Source organism: Stomoxys calcitrans, chromosome 2 (genome assembly GCF_963082655.1).
Source record: "Stomoxys calcitrans chromosome 2, idStoCalc2.1, whole genome shotgun sequence".
Taxonomy (NCBI): Eukaryota; Metazoa; Arthropoda; class Insecta; order Diptera; family Muscidae; genus Stomoxys; species Stomoxys calcitrans.
Window position 1 is genome coordinate 1,073,167 of NC_081553.1, and position 22,124 is coordinate 1,095,290.

The 22,124-nt window shown below is 38.4% G+C and overlaps 2 protein-coding genes across 5 annotated transcripts; one reads left to right on the forward strand and one right to left on the reverse strand.

Moving 5' to 3' along the window:
* The first annotated feature begins 7,990 nt into the window (after positions 1-7,990).
* LOC106083806 (uncharacterized) lies at positions 7,991-9,096 on the forward strand. The gene is made up of 2 exons (XM_013247057.2): positions 7,991-8,295; positions 8,365-9,096. Exons 1-2 carry the CDS (start codon positions 8,074-8,076, stop codon positions 9,013-9,015), a joined length of 873 nt encoding a protein of 290 aa, XP_013102511.1. The 5' UTR covers positions 7,991-8,073; the 3' UTR covers positions 9,016-9,096.
* Positions 9,069-16,975, reverse strand: LOC106083805 (uncharacterized). Of its 4 annotated transcripts, XM_013247056.2 has the most exons (6): positions 16,738-16,844; positions 15,791-16,036; positions 14,766-15,728; positions 14,224-14,696; positions 13,913-14,156; positions 9,069-13,846 (listed from the first exon to the last, which is right to left on the reverse strand). In XM_013247056.2, the coding sequence occupies exons 2-6, from the start codon at positions 15,939-15,941 to the stop codon at positions 12,174-12,176; spliced, it is 3,504 nt and encodes a 1,167-aa protein (XP_013102510.2). In that variant the 5' UTR covers positions 15,942-16,036; positions 16,738-16,844; the 3' UTR covers positions 9,069-12,173. The 4 variants fall into 4 exon arrangements, with proteins under 4 accessions (XP_013102510.2, XP_059217965.1, XP_013102507.2 ...); XM_059361982.1 differs by lacking the exon at positions 16,738-16,844 and adding an exon at positions 16,956-16,975 and having other exon boundaries at positions 14,224-15,728; XM_013247053.2 differs by having other exon boundaries at positions 14,224-15,728.
* Positions 16,976-22,124: the final 5,149 nt, after the last annotated feature.

The following is a 22,124-nucleotide window of genomic DNA, read 5'->3' on the forward strand; positions in this document are numbered from 1 at the left end:
ATGCCATGATCGTACAATCGTCCGCGTATGATGTGATCTCTATGCCGTCTGGAGGGGGTGGAATGGAGGATAGGTAGAGTGGCACTCTCATTTCACTCTTCGGTGCTTCGACTTCTTATCCGTAAATTCCACAAATGACTGGCGACTACACAAATAATTCGCGACCCATCGTTTCAGGCCTGGCGATGTCCTCAAATAATTTGGCATGGCTGGCCGTGTTGAATGCCTTCGATAATTTCAGTGCCACGAGGACCGTCCTATCACATGGCCTGGGCTGATTGAAGCCTCGGCAAATGTGTGCGGTGATGGCATGCAAAGCTGTTGTTGTGCTGTGCAGTCTTCGAAATCTATGTTGATGCTCGGCGAATGGAAATTCTCCTACGAGGCTCGGGAGGAGTAATGCCTCAAGCGTCTTTGCCACTGGTGAGAGAAGGTAGATCGGTCCGTACGACTCCCCCAAACTCGGGTCTTTTCCAGGCATCAGTAGCAGGATCACTCTGCCCATTTTCCAGACATCGGGAACTATAAGAGTGTTCAAAGGTGTATCCAGATTGTTTTAAGCCTGTAATCTTTTTTACAGGCTATTGTTGCAAAAAAAAAAAAAAAATAAAAAAGCGACTATTTAAAGTTTTAATGTACAAAAGCTCCGATATGAACTTCACTTTATTCGACTGCTTCTTTTCTACGAATGGTTTAAAAATTCAATGTATGCAAAAATGATCTCAAAAGTAACAGAATGCATTTACCATAAAAAAGGTTTATGTACAAAAAGATTTGTTTTAAACATACATACAATAGAATTGACCAGCCTATGTTTTCTTCAACATCAATGTAGAGATTCCGTCGGGGTCCAACGCCTTAGATGATTTGGCGCCACGGATGACATTCGTAACTTCGCCCACGGTAAATTGTGATGGCTGTTCATCGGCTCGAGACCACGAATACGGCGAATGGCTCTCCTCCTTGCCTTGTCTCTCTCGAGATGCACAATAAATTGACGGTTGAACAACCTGGCGCATCTCTTCGGATCAGTCACGGTTATTTCGCCAAAAGTGACTGAGGTCTTGTCATCCCGTCTACCGGGATTCGAGAGTGACTTAACAGAAGACCACAGTTTGCCTACACCGGTGCCTAAGTTACATTGCTCCAAGAGTTCCAGCCACAAATTCCGCTCATGTTCGTTGACTACCCTGTTTATTTCCAGATTCAGCTCGCTGATTAACCCCAGAATCCAGCGGGGTCCATGCCACGAATCCCATCACGCTCGTCTGCGAGTACCACTGCCTGCGCCGGGAAATTGGGCCGCACTTGGGGTATTCGACCGGCTGGTATAAAGCGAGCGGCTGCTGCGTTAATGATGTCTCGGAATTTCCTCGCGGCCACTAGCACATCAGAGGGGGTGGCAGTTCACTGAAGCGGCAATTGGTATACTCTCTGAAGCCAGCCCAATCTGCCATCTAATGATTGATAAACGTCCGGCGCTCAGAGGTTATGAAGCCGATTGGTCGGTCGATGGTGAGAATTATGGGGAGGTGGTCTGACCCCAAATAGATGACGGCTTGCCAGGATACGTGACTCAGGAGGTCAGGGGATGCAATGGAGATGTCTGGCGAGCTGCTGCACCTCCTCTTAATCCTAGTGGGGACATCCCCATTCACCGTGCAAAACGTGGAGCCTTCAATCTGTTCTGCCAAAGCTATGCCACTGGTCGTTACCAGACGATTATGGCCAGATAGCAACCCACCGGCGGCATGTACACGTTGTATAGCTCTATCTCGGCAGTACCGGACCTGACTGCTATCCCAATGCACTCCATGTAGGGGTCACTAGCGCCATGCGCTGGCGAGATAGGTCTATATTGCATCTTGAGCGATCCTTACGTAGCACATTCTAACCGTGACAACTGTGCAAGCTGCAAGTGTTGGTCAGCTTTGTCTCCTGGATCGCTGCGACCAATATGCTCTTGCGATTCATGAAGTCCACAATCTCATCGATCTTGCCACGGAGTCCTTTGCAGTTTAACTACAAAAACGATACACTTCCCGTCACTGACCTGGCAATATTTGGGCTGGGATGCTGCCGTTGCGTAAATTGCCGCACAGGAGAGGTCGGGGGGCCACATAGTCTGACTTGTCTGGCTTGTAACCCACTGCTGGCTATGTTTTCACAGCACCTTGCGACATAACCTGTATGACTATACTCCGAAAATGTACCCACTCCATGCACCGGTTACACCCCACCGACACCGACCGATGATGGAGGCGGTTCTGGCAAACCGAATAGAACCAGGGTCCGGGGTTCTTTTCAATCCCGACGCGGACCAGAAGCATGAGGAGAAGGCACTCCGGGATGTGCCTCTCCCATGACGAAAAAAAGACAAACACGTACACTGAGGCGGCAGTCCTTGCCGATGAGGATTACAACGGGTCAATCCGGTGCGTATAACCGTCTGTCTTGTGATTGTTTCCATCGTTCTTCCCGGTTTGCGTGTACCACAGTGTTTGCCTTCGATAGACTTCTTTGCTAGAGCTTCTTCATCCATTCTGACAACATGATCTAGCCAACGCAGCCGTTGTATTTTGATCCGTGCAACTATGCTATCGTCGTCGTACAGCTCGTGGTTCATATGCCGCCTATATTCTCCATTAACACATTAATACGTATAATCTTTCTCTCAAATACTCCAAGCACTGCCTCATCTGCTTTCACTAGTGCCCATGCCACTTAACCATATAACAACACGAGTAGTATCAGTGTCTTGTATAGTGTAATCTTCGTCTGTCGAGAGCTGGCCTTGTTTCTAAACTGCTTACTAAGTCTGAAGTATTTTCTGTTTGCCAGTATTATTCTTCGCTTAATATCAAAACTGGTGCCATTCGTTTCGGTTACGGCGGTGCCGATATAGATAAAGTTGCTGACTATCTCAAAGTTGTGGTTCCCAACTTTCTCTGTTTTCTTTATCTGCTCGGTTGTACAAGGCGTTTTGGGAGTTGAAACCATCTATTTCGTCTTATCTCCATTTACTGCCAGACACATTTTCACTGACTCTCTTTCGATTCTTTCAAAGGCTGCAGTTGCTACTTCCGGTGACCGACCTATGATGTCGATGTCGTCGGCATATGCGAGTGGCATGTTTTCTCTTGTGATTATTCTGCCATATATATTCACATCTGCATCTCGTATAATCTTCTGCAGCAAGATATTAAAGAGATCACACGATAGGCTGTATCCTTGTCTGAAACCTCCTTTGATATTAAAGGGTTCTGAGAAATTCTTTCCTATTCTTACTGAGGAACGCGTATCAGCAAGTGTCATTCTGCTGAGTCTGGTTAATTTTGCAGGGATACCGAACTCAGACATGGCTTGAATTGCCTTTGAACGTAAAGGGGTATCGAAGACGGCTTTGTAGTCAACAAAAATATGGTAGGTGTTGATCTCATTATCTCATTGACTTTGGGTTTTAATCTTTCACACAGTACGCTCGAGAGTATCTTGTATACGATGTGGAGGAGACTTATTCCTCTGTAGTTGGCACGTCTTTCCGTCTTGTCTCCTTTCTTGTGTGCGAGACATAGTACGCTGAGGTTCCAATCATCGGGTATGCGTTCTTCTAGCCAGATTGCGCGGATAAGCAGATGCAAACGCCTTATCAGCGCGTCGCCTCCGGTTTTAAATAGTTCAGCGGGTAACCCGTCAACTCCTTCTGCCTTGTTGTTCTTCAGTCGGGTCACTGCAACTTGGACCTCATTCTGACCAGGAGGTAAACATTCTATACCATCATCATTGATTGGTTCTGCGGTATCCTCAGCGTGCTATCTGTGGCAGTTACCAGATTTCTTTCTTTGTCTCTGCAGGAGGATGTGCCTGCACCAAAGCCATCGGTTTGATGTTTAATTCTTTCCTAGAATTTCCGGACTTCATTCTGACTCCTGTACATCTCAATTCGCTCACATCCACGTCTTTCCATTTCCTTTTTCTTTCTGCAAAATAGATGTAAGAGTTGCTCTATATGCCGCATTCTTGGGTTCAGTAGCATCTTGACACTCTTGGTCGTACCATGGGAGGGCTTCCGGTACCCAAGTATGGATTTCGCAGCATTTTCCATGGAGTGGACAATGGTTTGCCACTGCGCCATTATATTATCGGAACAAGAAGTGATTTCATCAGGCAGTTGGGTCAGTCGAGTGGAGTATGCCGCTGCCATCTGTTGTGTTTGCAGCTTTTCAATCTCGAGCTTCCGTGCAGTGTCAGATCGTACTTTCCTCGCCATGTTCAAACAGGTGCGAACCTCTGCTGCAACAAGGTAAGGATTGCACATGTATGTATACCTCGTTGTGGCGAGCCGCTTGCTCCAAGATTCCGATGCTCCAAGATATCGATGATAAAATACAAATTTTATTAAAATTTTACCATATGTATGTTATGAAAGAATGAAATTTTTTTTGCTTAAAGTTTTTAATCTAAAAAAGTAATCGGCGAAAATGTCACGGAATGTGAACGTAGTACCGGCCGAACATCCACTTAATAATAAGTCGGATTGACATGATTGTTTCCCAAAAGTGGTAGAACCCTTTCAATGTCCTGACATTGAGTTTTTGTTACAAGTCAGTGCAGGTATGTAACGCCCGTAACAAAAAAAGAAAACACAAAAAGTTTTCTTTAAAACAACTACTTCCAATTTCTTTTTTAAAAATTTCGGGAGATAAGAAGGTGTCATAAAGGTCTCCAATTATGGTGTCTTTTTGAATAACTTTATACTAACTATTAAAAACGTGTCTCGTAGTATGTAGCGCCTGTTACATTTAGCAAAATATGAGCATGAAGTACAAAATAATTGCAGCAATTTATTCCGAAGATGATATAAAACTCTGAAAAATGCATTCTGGACTAATTTAATATTTAAAAGGTATAAATATCTTAAAATAAATTAATTAAAGCCAAATAAAGTAAACAAAAACGGTTTAAATGCCTTCTATAGAACTTCGATCTTGAGAAAGATCATCATAACTTCCATATCTAACTGAAAAATTGCAAACTTTGCCCATGAACATTTCACTAATGCAGTCCGATTCAAGTTTAAGCTCAATGATAAGGGGCCTCCTTTTTATAGCCGAGTCCGAACGGCGTGCCGCTGTGAAACACCTCTTTTGGAGAGAAGTTTCCAGCATTAGGAGGGGAAAACCACCGCTGAAATTTTTTTCTGATGATCTCGCCAGGATTTGAACGTAGGCGTTCAGCGTCATAGGAGAACATGCTAACCTCTGCGCTACGGTGGCCTCCTATCTAACTGTTATCGTACCTAAACCATATTTGCCAAGCAATTGTAAAGGCCGCGACAATTCAATCCTACAAATTAGTAAAAAAGTTCACATTTTATGAGTTGAAGACCCATATTTGGAAGATTGGGCCATATGGCAGCTATATCCAAATATGGTCCATTTAACCAATATTCTGTCCGGATACCGAGGGGTCTTTTACAAACAATTGCACCAAATTTAGTCGTGAATCGGATGAAAAATACGTGGCTCGGCCTTATCCTTACGAGTTGAAGCGGGGCCTTCGCCAAAAGCATCTGCTGACCAGTCATCTGTCGGCTAGTGGAACCTGGCGCAACCCCTCCACCAGTCGAGGTCTCAGTAGCAGAGAACATGTTTCGGCTTGATACCACCACCGCAGCAGTCTTTGAAATCCATTTTTAACCATACTCCGGTGCTCTAGATCTGTCGCTAGACTCGAAACAGGCACAGATCATCAACCACCTAATGGATAACGTTATCGTAGCGTGGCTTAAAAAATGTCAAGACTACTGAAGAGCGAGACATTGAAGGTAGAGTAAAACCAACAAGTTGCTGTTGAGTAGATAATTTTGAAAAACAACCACCATTCAGTGCTGGGAGTATTTTTATCTCGAATTCATCGCCGCCACAATAACTTATTAGAAATTACTCGCTATATGTGAAAGCGTCTCGCAATCGTTTGCAAACCCTTTTATCATATAAAAAAAAACTAGGCGTGTGCCTGTGTGTTTACCCTTGCTTTTACTAAATCAACCACGTTTCCTTCGTACAAATTTCGTATTACGAAAGCAGACGACAAGAAAAATTACTTTATCTGAAGCAATATGTTCCCGTGCACTCACTGAAATCCGAAACATTCTTTCTTTTTGCTGAAGGGCTAATTTTATGCATTCAATCATCTCATAAACTTGTTTTAGTTTCTGTGTTACTCAGTTCCCAAGTGTCTCATACAATGTTGGTTTTAAAAACGAAGAGTTTAGTTCTTGAAATACTCCATGATTGTTAGTGTGCCTTGCAAAGAGAAAAGTGTGCAAGACCATTCTTTTCTTTCTTTTTGATGGATCTTCCGGCATAGCAGGGAATTGGCGGGGCCACATGGCGAATCCCGGTGAAACATAAAATACATTTAGTTTCGGCCTTGTATCACTTCTCCACAAAGCTATTGCTGTATTGCGCGTACGTACTCTCCGTGCCAGGGACGTAGCTAGGATTTTATTTGAGGGAGCCATATAAGAACTACGAAACCATAAGTACGCATACACACTTTCGAAAATAGGAAAAACAGGGGAGTTACTCGGGCCCTATAGATCCCAGCAGCTACGTTCTGCCCCGTACCAACGCAATAAAACCTATATTCCGCTCATTAAAATTAGGATGCCGTCCACTGTTCATGGGAAAAATTGCAGTTTTGAACATTGCTTCATACTTTTGCCTCGCTGCACCGAAGAGTATGCATTTCAAAAAATTATCCGTGACTTTAGGGATCATACGTCCTCGCGAATACACATTTGTTTCAATTATTTAAGTAAACATTTTTATCTTCTTTTAAATACATTATTTAGAAGTATCCAATCTGACACATTTGTAATGATTTACAGGTTATTCCTGAGCCTATTTTACCACAAATTTCTCAATTTGCATTAAAACACCTTACATTGAATCGCATTTTGTAATGGGTGAGCAACAGTCAATGGGTAAGTCAGCCCGTATTCAGTTGGCCTCAAATTTGTACTCTACTCCCAAAGAGCATTTCTCTCAGTCCTATATAGTCGCTTTTCGACCTACATACATGTCCATTTGGTTTTTTTTTTTTTTTGATGTGGCGGAACATGGAATATCTTTCATCTAATACACATAGTGTCTTAATCGCGTCAGGTCCCAGTTACTTTGACCGACATTTTTCGATCAGATCAGGTTACTATGTATAAGGGTGCTAAACCTTAAAAAGGACAGCCTTTACTTCCCAAATCAGGTGGATGCTCGTCCCTTTCGGCATTGGATGCCTTGAATGCCTTGGCACAACTGTTGTTGCGTCTTTAATAAACATAAGTTTCTTAATCGTGTCTATGTCAGTTTGCTGGGTTTTTGTGGTGGGGTTACTTGGCCCGACGTTTTTCGATCAGGGTGAATGGTGGATGATAAAATATAAATATAGGATAAAATATAGACGAAATGGAAAAGAAATTCAACTGCAAATTTCCAAGTTTTGCTAATGAACATTCTACTAAGGAACATGGAAAAACTTGTCACACATCAATGAGTGCAGTTCGATTTAAGATTAAGCTCAATGATAAGGAGCCTCATTTTTACAACATTTTTACGAACGGTGTGCCGCAGTTCGACACCTCTTTGGAGAGAAGTTTTTACATAGCATAGTACCTCACAAATGTTGCCAGCATTAGGAGGGGAAACCACCGCTGAAAATATTCTTCCGATAGTCTCCCCAGGGGTTCAGCGTCATAGGCGGACATGCTAACCTCTGCGCTAAGATGTGCTTAATATATTTGGAAATAAAGACGATAATAAAAGAGTCCTTTGAGTTTGTGTTATGGCCACACTTTTTTAAGTTTTCATTCCGCTATTAGTCATCACGGGAATATCAAGTTGATTTTATTTTCAGCAGGACAAAAATAGCTCTTCCTCTGAACAACAAATTCTTTGCTGGTAGACATTTTCACCATGACAACCCCCTAACAAGGAAAACATTTTTGTTTAAAATATATTTTTTCTTGTTTTCATACAGTCGAGCTAAGACTTTCAAAAGCAAATTGCAGCAATGGAGAAGTCACACCAACTAAGTGAATTAGGTTTTATAGATTATCAAAAACCACTGAACAATCAACGGGATATGAGAACTTCGACATATTTGGCTACCCGATATATGAACGATGCTGTGTTAGAAAATACAATCCATCCAAGATTTGAAGAATCTCGGCCATATGGGGAAGATCCAACGCTAAACAAAATAAGTGAATACATGGAGAATTACGAATGGAAGGTAAGAAACGTTCCTAAATAATTCAAATAAAAACTATACTATGCAAGTGTGTTTGCTTTTCTTTGCCAGTATGGAGATCCTTATGAAGTAAGCAGCCCATCTTTGGATACAATTAACCACATTAAACCCTTTTACGAATGCCAAATGAAATTTTTAAATCGTCCCATGATGCCTGCCGCAAGTGTATCCCATTCAGATTATCTTTGGCATCCGGAACCAGAAAGAGAACCCATCATTTCGCTGCACTTACCTACACCAGTTGCTGCTAGCGCAGTCGCCATTGATCGTGCCAAGCCAGGTTATGCTAAATATTTGGATTCAGCAGCAACGACTTCTCGTTTGGACTATTGCCATCGAACGCCTGAGGATGTTATGAGTGGCATAGCTGCTAACGACAATATTACATTCTGGAATTGGAAAAAATTGGGCAATCAAAATAAAAAGGTCTACCCCGAACAAGATTCGCAGCAGTGTGATGAGCTGCCTTCGAACGATTGCGTCAAAAGGCGTTCCGAATTCCCGAGTCAGGTCAATGCAGTGCCAAACTCTGGAATGACCACAGAAGTTCGAGACAATTACGTTAATCCCTACAAAATAGATTTAGAATACGACAGTACATTGATCCGCAATAATGTTGTATATTCAGCTGTAGAACCCTTCCCCAGTAAATCGGAATATACCATTTTAGGATCCGGACACAGCACACATCAATTTCTGTAAATCGTTTTATGTATTCGGTCTTGATATTAGATTTTGTAGACTCTAAGCAGGACTGAACAATAAATAAAACATGACAATTTATTTTGAATTTGTTATAACAATACATTTTATATTAATGAATGCTTGTATGCTCTATATAGTAGTAATATTCGTATTAGGGGTTTCACTTGCCTGGTTATACGTTACACATACACATACAAACTATTTAAAATTTCAAAACAAGGTAAGAACAGTTGCATTGTTATCTATTTACAATACTATTATGTTAAACATATCATAACAAGACGCAAAAATAATTAAAAAAAAAAAAAGAAAAAACAGCTTGCTGGCTTTAAATTAAGTACAATTGCAATACATATCAACTTTTGTCCAATATGCACGGAACAAATTCTCATATCATTCCACGTAGACATTCCCTCTCACACCTTGAAAGAACTTGTCATTGGCATGCGAACAAAGTGTTGACATTTCAAAAAATTGTCATCATAAGAATTCGAAGAATAGAAGAACAAGTTTTGCAACACAAGAAATTAATGTTGGGACTTTGTTGACGTGATAATAACAAATTTCTTTGAACAGTGACAAACAGAACCGATATTTGTAAGAATACAAATTAAATTCAAATCAACGATACCTTTCTCGCTGCACTGGCCAATGATAAGTCATGGATATCATGGTCGTTCCAGCCAAACACAGATTGAACAGTGCCACACTGTGAGCCTGTGAGAATGATCGACAAATGTTGTTACATGCCACAAACTTTAATTTGCCGAAAAGAGTTAGTTGCCATTTTATGAATATTTAGCTCCAATGGATGTTGATAAGACCAACTTAGAGCACTTTTTACTTTTAAAGCGACAGGCCATATCCATAGTTGGAATTCGGGAACTCCGTCGGTAGGCTTACAATCTTTAGGACTCTGAGTCAAAAAACAATTGTTTCAGCTATTTTTAATATGTAAGTTATTCGCAAAAAATTTTTTTCATGGGCTTAAAATTTCTTTTAAGTATGTATAACACACTTTTCGCTTTATAAACTGATTTTAAAATTGCATATTCACAAACACGCAATAACAGGCAAATAACTATTGAAAGTTTCTAGAATTTGGTAATTTTAGTTATTTGACAGTGAGAAAAAAAGAAATTATTTTTCTTTCAAATTATTGGTGCTAGTTTTAAGATTTTTGTAAAAGCGTGCAGATTTTAGCCCGTCTTATGCCACTATGGACATATATCTTAGCCAGTCATCGGCTTGCTGTTCGCTCTACATTATGAAAAATCAATCTAAACAAGGAATTAACTAATCGTAGTCTTATTTATGCCTTCAATGTGTTCCACTATACGCCGCCCAATTCTCTTAACTTGGACTGCCTTGAAAGGCTTCATATTTACAAATGATAGCAGTTCTCTGAGTCTTACAGTTAAGACGTCTATCCTTTCACTCCCCTTAACTCCGCTATAGCCAGGTACCAAATTGGATTTTGCGGATTTTGTCATGTTCAGGAAAGGCGAGAACTCCAAAGCAGTGCGTGACTTCACCATCTTGGTTGTTCTTTCCCTATTGAACAACTTACTGTCCTTAAAAATGTTCACCCGCGACGTTCTTGCGTTGACACTGCACCATCTTATTATTAAGTTATTGTACGATTTTTTTTTTCAAATAATACAACACGCTCTCTGAACCTGTGTAATCTTCCTGCTCGAGAGGTGTCGACATTATTTTAATTTGTTTGCATCACGAGACAAAGTGAGAGCAACTCTACCGTTGATTTTAAATTACACTTATGCTGTCACACAACCACATCATGCTCCATACAAATATGCCCCCAAAAAAGCGGTTTGGAGATTAAGGGCAAATTTAGTTGAAATGGCGTCCAAGTAGATCTAAAAATGAAATATAGACGCGATATATATTTCTTAAATTTTTGTCGAGTTCGGCGGAAATTTTGAACGTATAGTACACTCATGATATTTAATATTCACGCTTAGATAGGTCCATTAATAGAAAAAGATTATGGTGGTGAAATATCATATTTCGGCATGGGCGAACTTAGCGTGATTTTATTTGTTTCGCTTTCATTCGTACACGTTTATGTTCACAGAACTGAAAAATGAAGTGAAAAAAATTGGCTATTATGTGTTTACGAAAATGAAAATTTTTCCTATTTTCGGTTTATCGAGCTATTTTATTATTTTGCGAACAAGGCTGTTATAGTATGGACAGCCATCTGGAAAATTCAATGGGAAATGTTTCTGAAACTGGCAAAATAATCTTTCAACTATTCTTAATGATCCGTATGCCTTTGAAGTTTGAAAAAACAAACATTTACGACCGTATTCACAAAACTTTATGAAACCTTAAGATAGGTTTATCTGGCAGTTCTATGAAGGAAATCTGTCAAATACGCCTATTTCAAATCTACATTAAGTTTTTTGAGTACCGGTGTTAACATTTACAACATTTATCTTTCAAAGTTTCATTGTAATAAATTCTATGCTGTGATACATGTACACACTTTTTATAACCAAGCTCATAATAAATTGCGCTAAAAATGGGTCGTTGTCAATGTGGTAACGTGGTTGGAAAAGCTTATACAGCCTTTTCAAAGTATAGATGAAAAGTTGGGGGAGAAATAAAAATTTTATATAGTTTTATGAGCCATCTAAAGAAGCTATTAAAAAAAAGCGGGAATCCCACTACTTAGCGTTTTTCCTTCCAATTGGAAGTCATCCCTATTTCATTTTGCTGCACACTGTGATGTGTGTAAAAACCGGGATTAAAGTCGCTGTTGTTGTTGCTTTTCTACAATTTCTTTTTTGGGCATTTTCGACCAGACCTGAATTCAATACATTCTCGTACGATGACTAAAATTCGAAGATGTTTTCTTCCAACAACAATCGATGCAGCTGTTATGCTAAACTACACACATTTACATACAACTTGGGGAGACTAAAAAATATAATAAAATGGTTCTATATTAAAATATCATCACTGTAACTTGTAGCACATGCATTGGAACGGTAAGTAGAGTTTTTTGACATGGCCGTCGTCGTAGTCATAATTTTTTGAATACGTTGGGAGGAATGTTGAATGGTCGAGTTTACCAGATTTTGCTGTTGGTGGCCATTGCAATTGTGATTCTGGCTTTTGAGCAAACGTCATTTTTTTGTATTTATGGAAGGTTTTGGCAGAGAGTTGATAAATGAGGTGTGTGTCGGTATGGCCGGTGCAACGAAACCCAAATCGGGTATCAACGCTATGCTAGGCGCCACTTTGGCCGATCCCACTTGAAATTGAGTTTTTGCAGCAGCTGCAAGCCGTTCTGGCGTAGGTACTGGTGCTGTCGAAAAATTCTGCATAACGTGTATCTGCTGCTGATTGGTGGCGGCTGGGAATTGATGATTGTACTGGTGAAAGTTGTTGTTATTATTGTTTAGAAAATTCTTGGACGATTGCTGTTGACTTGCAGCTGATGGGTGCATATTCAAGTGGCCTTTGTGATACAAACTCAATGGGTTGTTGTAAAAATTGGCATTTTGCCAAGCACCGCTATTAAATTGGGGGACTCTCTGCGTTGGTGCCGCCGCCTGCTGGGATTCCTTCGGGGGCGCGCTGGATACAAAATCTGACCATTCATCGTCGTTATTCGAGTTGCAATTTGGAACTTTGGAGGAGTTTATGGGAGATTTTTGTTTGAAAGGAGAATTCGCTCCGCTTTTTGCGGCTGCATTGTTGTTAACCGAAATAGGCCTATTGTTATTTGCCAAAGACGTAACCACTGGAACCGACACGAAATCGGACCAGTCATCATCATCGTTACCACTTTCCAATTCTTTGTTGGCAACGGCGGCGCTTATTGTGGGAGCGGCTTGGTGGGTAGGAGTAGATTTTTGTGATGAATTGTTTGTATTGGACTTGGTGCTTTTAGAGGGTTCGGGAAAAAGTTCTTCAATACGTGCCAATTCCTCCGGATTTATTGAGGCTGCGGCTTCACCCCATTCAATTTTTGGCCGGTTGGATTCCATTGATATGGCTTGAGGTATTAAAATTGCTGGACTCAAAATCATGCCGTATGTTGAAATGCTAACTTTTGAACTCTCCGAAGTACTGACGTTTGCAGGAGGACTCAGGTCTGTTGGCGTAGGTAAGGGTTTGGTGGAAATAGTGGTTGGCACTGATTGAAAGTCTGAAAATTCGTCATTCGATTCTTCATCGTCAACCACTTCGTTGTCGATATTTTTCTTTGGTTGCTGGATTGTTGAAATGGGTGCATTTTCCGCCTCTATCTTTTGTGGTGATCGTGTAAGTGAGTCGATGGTAAAGGGAGAGTTATACTCAATATCCCGGTATTCTTTTTTAACCACCGTTTCATCTATTATAACACCCATGGCCGCCCTTTCATAATCAAAATCGATATTGGTCGATTTGGCAGGTGATGCTGTCGAAGTTGATGGTGTTGATATTGAATTTTCAACAGTTTTCGGAGGTGTGTATATATGCGTTTCTTTGAATGATCCCGAAAATGTAGTTGAGGCCACAACAATTTCAAGTGAATCCTTGGCTTTACCATTTGCTTGGTTAATTTCTAATGTTCTAAAATTACATTCCACATCTAGACCTGTTGAAGAAGGTAAGGAAAATGTGTCCACGGACTGCATTTCACTAATTGGCGGAGTTGTTGAGAGTTTATTGTCGTCGTTGTCCACTGCATTCTCAAACATCGTCAATGGATCGGGTGGCTCATCAGCTGTGTAAGGAATAGGGGACACCACCTCGGTTTTAGACGTAATGGGAATCTCAGCTGTTATTGTAGCATTTTTGTCATTGGAAGCTAGATAAAAATATTTTGTTAGAAATCGCAAGACAATTTAATTTATTTTTCTTAAAATAAATATACCATCAGTGATCTGCTCCCCCGTCGAGATGTGCCAATCTAATTCGACATCATCCTTTTTGTTTATAGCTAAATTATTGACATTAGGTTTGTTACAATCGCTAGAAGGTACAGGAACTGGCTCTAGAGGTGGAGAAAAGCAGTCGGATCCACTATTGGATACTATAGGTTTCATAGGTTTTAAAGGATTAAAACTTAAGTTTGCGGCAAATCTTGGTAATGCGGGGTTCCAGTTTTCCCCATATAGCTGATTGAAAAGAGCGATAAAGCTTAAGCAAATTTCTATAACAAAAAATGTTGGAAAGCAAACTTACAATATTTCTAGAGTCAATGCCCAATGATTTTATGAAAGAGTGCCGAGTTTCCGAGCTCAACCATTGGTATTCTAGAGCTTTTGCTGCATCTATCGGTGTGAAAGGTATGTCCTGGATTTTTTGTGTTTTGAATTTTGCATCAATCTCCTTAGAGAGAGGATTGGGCTCGTGCACGGATGTGAACATCATCTGTACAATGTTGGAAATGCGCTCATTGAGGTTCTTAGACACTGACAAAGGTAATGGAGCGTGGGCGATAGTGCTCGAGGACTGACTAGTGGTTATTGTGGAAACCGTTTCGTTTGTTGGTTGAGCCGTATTAAAATCACCAAAATCGTCATCGTCGTAATCACTGAATGCATCTACAACATCCACTTTCGTTAAATCTTCCGGATTAGGTAGTTCACATGTCCGGTTATTGAAATGTTCATTTGTCAGTTCTTCTGTGGCGGGAATTTGGATCTCTTGAAAATCTGCAAAATCATTTTCAGATTCTTCGCATATTAAATCAGTGTTTGGACTATTTGACATTTGACTCTCACTTTCAAAATTTAAATTTTTTGGAATGCTAACGTTAGGTACGCTGCCGAGTGTCATTTCGTGGGAAGCAAATTCATCGAAATCTTCATCATCATTTGAACCAGTCGTTTCATCGACTGATGGTGTATCCATGGCCGATTCAAGAACACCCACTTTGTCACTCTTTATAACATCTTTTGAAGTTTGCGTAAAAACTTCAATTTCATCCGTATTGCTTGCTAATTCTCCACTGCATATCCCATCGCGAGGATCGTTAGCAGCTTCTATTGTTTTCGGTACAGAGGATTGTACGCTCGTGTTAAAATCTTGATAATCAGCAAAGTCTCCAAAGTCATCATCTGTGTTATAGGTTACTGCTTCGTTTGATGGTGGTAAAGTATTGATGTCCTGCAAAGACGATTTCCGGGACAAATCGGTAACATGTTGATTTCCCACAATGGTACTTAAGTTTTCATGGTTTTCTTTTTCTGATCGAATGTCATAAATTTTAAAATAATCATTGCTATTGGTTGCATAAATTTCAGTAAAATTTTTCGGAATTTTTGGCGAATATAGTTCATTTTCGCTCAAATCATCTTCGACATCCTCAATTGATATTTTGTTTGCCAAATAACTGCTTTCATTATTAGCATCTAAATTAAGAAGGACTCCAGAAATATGCTTGGCTCTTGCGTCAGTTTCTCCTAGTACGCCATCTCCATCAGTTTTATTGTCTGAGCATGAAACGTCCTTATGGGTTTCTGCAGTTGTATCAAAAGAATCTTTTTCAATTTTTGCTCTAGCAGATTCTTTGGCTTGATGATTAATACTATAGTTATATGTCTCTACTATAGGAGTGTCTTTATCCTCTTTTTTAATTTTTGCACCCGTTGGTGGCAATATTTCTAAATGGTTTATATAAATTTCATCAGAAACCAATCCAATTTGTGGTAGATCTGGTGATGGTCGCGGCGAAGGCAGTGACTCTAAACGATACAACGACACGTTTTAGAAAGTTCTAAATACAAAATATATACATTCAACTTACCGTCACTTTTAGCGTCTTCAACTGAGAAATCACAGAACTCTTCATCTTCGATTCCTCCCATTGTAGGCGGTAAAACATCGACATAGTCATCTTCATCGATATCATCTATGGGTGGAGGAGTACTACATAAAAGTGGAGGGACGTTGACCATTTTTGGAAAATCAAATTTTTATTGAAGACCTCGGGAGATTGTTTTAACTGAACAAAGGCTAACCACGTCCTGGTCTCGTATATATTGTTGGTAGCCTAAAATTGGACACAGATACATTAGTATACATATCTCGTCGCGGGATAACTATGAGCATCAAACAGGCTGCAACTTTGAGCTTCAATCTATGTGTGTTCTTCGTTATCACGAGAAGCTTAGCTGGGAGAAACTGGCGCGTCTACAGGTTGCGGATAGACAGGAATGTCCGTATGTAGTTGCTGCAACTGCAGTCGCGGACCATCAGAGCTATAGAGTGGAGAGTCGAAGATTGCCACTTCACATGCGAATGTGGCTACAAAAACAATAACAGTTTACATATACATATCAAAATGCGTCAGCAACATAAAAATGTCATGAATTCGTTTGCTCGGCTATTAGAGATCCATTATAATTTGCTCACGGAAACAACATATTCCTGAGTCGAATGACCTCTACTGTCCATATTGCAGAAAAAAAAACTAGTCGTAACCAAAACCAAGCATGGTGTGAGGTAGAGTTTATCATTGAGTCATATCTTCGCATATTAGTGCACCTTTTGCAATACGTCACTTTACTTTCTCAAGACAGCCATCTGATCTTGATTAGATGTGACCCAGAAGAAACAAAACAACTTCCCACAACAGCCCAAATATACACAACCATGTTAATACAGGGGATCTAACGCCATCTCTAGCTTAGTGAGGCCAATTGCAAATTTTATTTGGTTTGTTTTTCAAGCACCCACAACTCACAGACACACCTGAGTTTTTATTTTCCAATTTTTTTTTTCTTTTTTTTAAAGTATCTCTTTATTAGGGATCCCAAACAGAGAACGAAGCCGAGGGATTTCGTTGGCAGCGGCGGCATGACCAAAATCTTGATCGGCGGCTGCGGCTTGATGGCAGAGCCGTTCGAAAATTCAAATCGGCGGCTGCATACAATTATAATTTTTTGCAGATTTATCCATGACATAATTACCAGGTAATGTACCATAAACAGCTGAGTACAATTTTTTCTCGCGAGACGCAATATCTGTCAACAAATTTTGGTTGTGTGCATGCGTATTATAGTTAAGAACCATACACACAAACAACGAAAAATGGAGCGAACTAATAACATACTCAGAGTTGCACTAATCACTGATTTTGACAGATAGTAAACTCAATATTTTGTATTTGAGCAACTGCCACTATCTGTAAATGAATATATCTTGGATTTATCTTTCAATTGTACATATTCCAAAAAAATTAAAGAAGATTCAAATGCACAGCAAAAGTCATGGTGGCGAAACAATTAAAGGTGGGATCACAAATCATATAGTGCAATCCTCCATCTTGTTATCAAGCTGATCGACGTTTTGCCAACATAACAAAGAAATTTGTGTGCATGTAAATATATGAGCAGAGAATATGCGAGAAAGAAAATAACAACAAAGAGAATGCAAAATAAAATCTCATATCTTAATACCGTCAAACTTGGCCATCTGTTAAAAGTTTTCTTTGGCACCAATAGGAATATACCATTGCACAATTAAGAGGTTGTGCCATTAGCACAACAACAAAAATCTTCCCCCAACGAAACTACCTTGAGTGGCAAATGCCGTTTTTTTAAACGGTGGTTTTAGAAAAAATCACAGCTGTGTTATCAAGCCTTTCGAAACGATCAAACAATCACAACGAAAAATAAAAAATTTTAGTCAGCTGTTCGCATGACCTCATCTTATAAGTGCGTCCTGATCCTGGGAATATACTAACAAAAATATGTTAGTTCGTACTAATTTATTGTTATTTATTTAAAACACGATGAATGAAAATTGAAGAACGTTTATTACAAGCTTTTTGTGATCAAATTTCCACTCAATGTGGAACTTAGTACCACAAAGAAAAATGTTTTCACAGATTTGTTCACTATTTTTTTATATGGAGTTTCACCGTAAAAATTGAACTTAAAATCAACCTTTAAGGTTTGGATTCTATTCTGCTTTGAGCGGAATTTGACAGTTATGTTTTTTTTTTTTTTTTTATTTTCATACCAAAAGATGTTTTTTATGGTTTTATTATTTGTTTTTTGCAAATAAATAAAAAAACGAACCATTGAAACCAATAAAACAAAAATGAGGCAGCGAATAATGTCAATCGTTGCTACTACTTTTTCACGTATTTTTCTCCAGCTTTTCGCTGACTTTTTTATATGGGGTTTCTGTTCAGCTCTTCAAGAGGAATGCTGTCAAACTCCACTAAAAAAAATGTCGGGGAAACGTTGGCTAAAAATAGGCAGAAAAGTAGTACTCTGCTTTTAGTGAAACTTGAAACTATTGCCGGCATAATTTTTATTTGTTTTATTGGTTTCAGTGGTTCTTTTTTCTTTATTTATTTGAGAAAAGCTACATAAAATAGAGAAAACAATAAGTGCAGATAAAGAAATGTGTTTTCATATTGAAACAAAAACACTTAACTGCTGTCAAATTTCACTCGCGAAACAATTAAAAATTTTAGCGGCTATTCCGAAAGCAGAATAGAATACCAACTCTTATATAAAAAAACCGTTTGTGTTTGTTTGTTGGTTTATTTCGTATAGGCTCAAAAATGGAAGAACCGATTTTCTTGAAATTTTCACGATGTATAATGGGTCCATGGTTAAAATAGGACACATCGTTTTTCGATATCTGAAGGGTGGGCGTAGCCTCCCCCTAGCTGTTATTTTCAAAAACGTCAGATCTCGGAGATAGATAGTGGGATTAAAGCGAAATTTTGTTTGTATAGTTACCTAAAAACAAAAATTTGGTATCCGAACATATTTACCGACCACGAAAACATGTGGCCTTAATGAAAGGTCTTTGGGAGTAGAGCACGAATCTGATATCAACTTTTGGAACCAAGTGTTTAGGAGCAACCCCACCCCCACAAATATGACATTTTGCTGGCAATATTGGGGTATTTTAGAGTAGAGCACGAATCCAAGTCCTCTAAAAACCTCTAAACACCCTCCTCCCATTTCCACTTGCTAGATCTTTTTTGGTGGCCAATTAATATTTTGTTTATATAAATCGGGATAGCTTATTTATAATCATCTTCATCTCTAGGAATAAGTTAGTTGTAATTAGTTACCCAACTCAATCAAACGGCAGTAGCCAGAATAAATAAAAATTCAAAACTAGTGCTAATAAGAAAACAAAAATTTTTTTTTCTAAAATCTTAAAAAGAAATCATAAAACACATATGAAGAGGATAAATTGTAAAACAAATTTTATTTCTAAAACCAATTTGACATTTCAATTTACGGCATTTTTCACTCAATGTACAATAGTTTCGTTGAGGTAGTTTTTTGATGTTATGCTAATGACACTACCTCTTAATATGACCATGTGCATAGTATGTAACTCCACCCTTGTTTTCATGCAAAAAGAAATAAAAAACACTCACGTTATTAGCTTTGGTGACCATAAACATATGTTTATACACACATATGTGGTAAATTATTAATTTTGTTTATTTGTTTGTACTACAGAGTTTAATGCATTATTTATTGAAGAAGTATGGACATCTAACATCTTCCTAGGGCGCAAGTTGTTGATGTAACTTGCGCCCTAGGAAGATGTTAAAGTACCTTGAATATTATAAAAAAGCAATAAAATATGATAAAAATATGTTTGATTAAATTTAAAATATTTTGTATTTTAATTAAAATTAAATTTTTTTATCTTAATTTACCTTTACAAACTAATTTAAATTTTATTTGCAGAGCAAATCTAAGGGAGCCCACAGTACTGCCAAACGTACCTCAGTGACACCGACATCGTATTCAACTCACTTCCACTTTCAGTCGTAATCGTTTTATCATCAACAGCAACTGCCAAAGCATTTTAATGGACATCATCATCACAATTCATGATACAGGTGGTGGCCGTAAGTGCTATGCTCTTCTCCATCCCCGTGCTTATAACTGTCGCAAGAAGAAGTATGGACACAACTTGCGCCCTAAGAAGAAATTGAAGTACATAGACTATTATTATAAAAATATGTTTGGTTAAATTAACAAAACAATAAAGCTTTTTTGGCCTGTGATAGCCGAGCAGCAACTTCAGCGGAGTCCTATGCAGAAAATATTAAAATAAAAATGTGGATAGTATTAATTTAAAACCCCACTTACCTTTTCTTATGTGTACGATACTCCTCTCTCCATGCTTCGGATTTCTCGACTTCAGCTATGGCTTTTGTGGCAATAGCAAAGCTCCGCTACAAATGTTGAACTACAGCAAGAGGCATCTTAATATTGAAACCATTAAAAATCATGTTTTTTAAATACAAACCATTTCAGCTATTGCCTTTCATTATTGCTCAGCAAATTTTTTTATTTTGTAATAATTAATGAATGTGTAAGGTTTATTTGACTGTGACCAATGCTGTCAGGTGTATTTTTACGAAAAAATCGGTTTTAATCGCCAATAGTTTCCAAGACGGCATCTCTGTGAAAAACGGATTTATGAAATTTTTTCACTTAAAAGAACATAGTACCACCCTTAACACAGTGAATGCGAGAATTAGTGCTGAACTACCGTTTGTTCCATATATTTTGAATTTATGTTATTTAGTTAGATTTTTCGTTTGTGTTTATAAAATTTTAACACACGGTAATAGGTTCATCTGATGAATAGTAGTTTGCTTCTCCTAGTGTGATAAATGCAATTATTACCATCTAATAAATTGGAAAAAACATCCAATTGCACTATAAGAAGTGAGGTTTAGTATTTATATAATGCTGGAAAAAAATTCACTTATTCTTTGATCGCTATGCATATTTTAATTCTAAAACATTGATAACCACGACTGCACGTTAAAAAGGAAACATCAAAAAGGCAAACAAGCACGAAAAACGCTTTGGAACTCTTTTCTCGTCCTCAATCAGCTTTGCTCTCTGCTGTGCCGCCAACTATTGGGTTGCCTAAAAAATAATTGCGGATTTTTTTAAAGAAAGTAAATGCATTTTTAAAAAAACTTAGAATGAACTTTAATCCAATATATAATTGCCATTTTGTTCGATAAAATTTCGCGCACTTTTTTTCTAAAGCAAGCTAAAAGTAACAGCTGATAACTGATAGAAGAAAGAATGCAATTACAGAGTCACAAGCCGTTGAAAAAATTTGTCAACGCCGACTATATTACTATTGGGTTGCCCAAAAAGTAATTGCGGATTTTTCATATAGTCGGCGTTGACAAATTTTTTCACAGCTTGTGACTCTGTAATTGCATTCTTTCTTCTGTCAGTTATCAGCTGCTACTTTTAGCTTGCTTTAGAAAAAAAGTGTAAAAGAAGTATATTTGATTAAAGTTCATTCTAAGCTTTATTAAAAATGCATTTACTTTCTTTTAAAAAATCCGCAATTACTTTTCGGGCAACCCAATACTATATTACCGACAATTACTTTTTGGACAACCCAATAGTTACACAAAATCAGAGTTGCACTAATCACTGATTTTGACAGATAGTGTACTCAATATTTTGTAGTCGGGCAACTGCCATTACCTGTATATGAATATATCTTGGTTTGTATTGTGTGAGTTAAGCTGAGTATTATGTTCAGCTTTTCAAGCGGAATGCTGTTAAATTTCGTATAAAAAAAAGTCGGCGAAACGTTGGCTAAAAATAGGCGGAAAAGTACAGGGTGGCTGATGAAAGCCGCTACCAAAAAAAAATGTAATAACTTTTTTTCTATTTAATAATAATAATTTAATAATTAATTTAATTAATTAATTAATTAATTTAATTAATAATAATTTAATAATTAATTTAATAATTTAATTTAACATGAATAAAAGAAAAATGTATTCCATACACCGAAAAAAAAATGTAGCAATATTCATCATTGTAGCAATATTCATCAGCCACCCTGTAGTACTCCGTTTATAGTGAGGAAATGGCAAAAACTATTTTAGTGGCAACACTTGAAACTATTGCCGGCATCATTTTTCTTGCTTTATTGGTTTCAAAGTTTCGTTTTTCTTTATTTAAGGCCGGTACTATATTCGCTTTTCGCTTTGAAACTCCATATAAAAAAATAAACGGAAAATTTTGCCGAAATGGGTTCTTTTCGTTATAACTTGTTTTTTCATCTAGGGAAATTTGCATTTCGGGACGCCCATTGAGAGC

What these genes read in the sequence shown, in the direction of transcription:
- LOC106083805 (XM_059361982.1), bottom strand. Translation starts at nt 15,941, where the DNA reads ATGGTCAACGTCCCTCCACTTTTATGTAGTACTCCTCCACCCATAGAT. An exon ending in GCATTGACTCTAGAAATATT is followed by an intron (nt 14,157 to 14,223) that starts GTAAGTTTGCTT and finishes CTTTTCAATCAG; the next exon opens with CTATATGGGGAAAACTGGAA. An exon ending in GGGGGAGCAGATCACTGATG is followed by an intron (nt 13,847 to 13,912) that starts GTATATTTATTT and finishes ATTTTTATCTAG; the next exon opens with CTTCCAATGACAAAAATGCT.
- LOC106083806 (XM_013247057.2), top strand. Translation starts at nt 8,074, where the DNA reads ATGGAGAAGTCACACCAACTAAGTGAATTAGGTTTTATAGATTATCAA. An exon ending in TGGAGAATTACGAATGGAAG is followed by an intron (nt 8,296 to 8,364) that starts GTAAGAAACGTT and finishes TTTCTTTGCCAG; the next exon opens with TATGGAGATCCTTATGAAGT.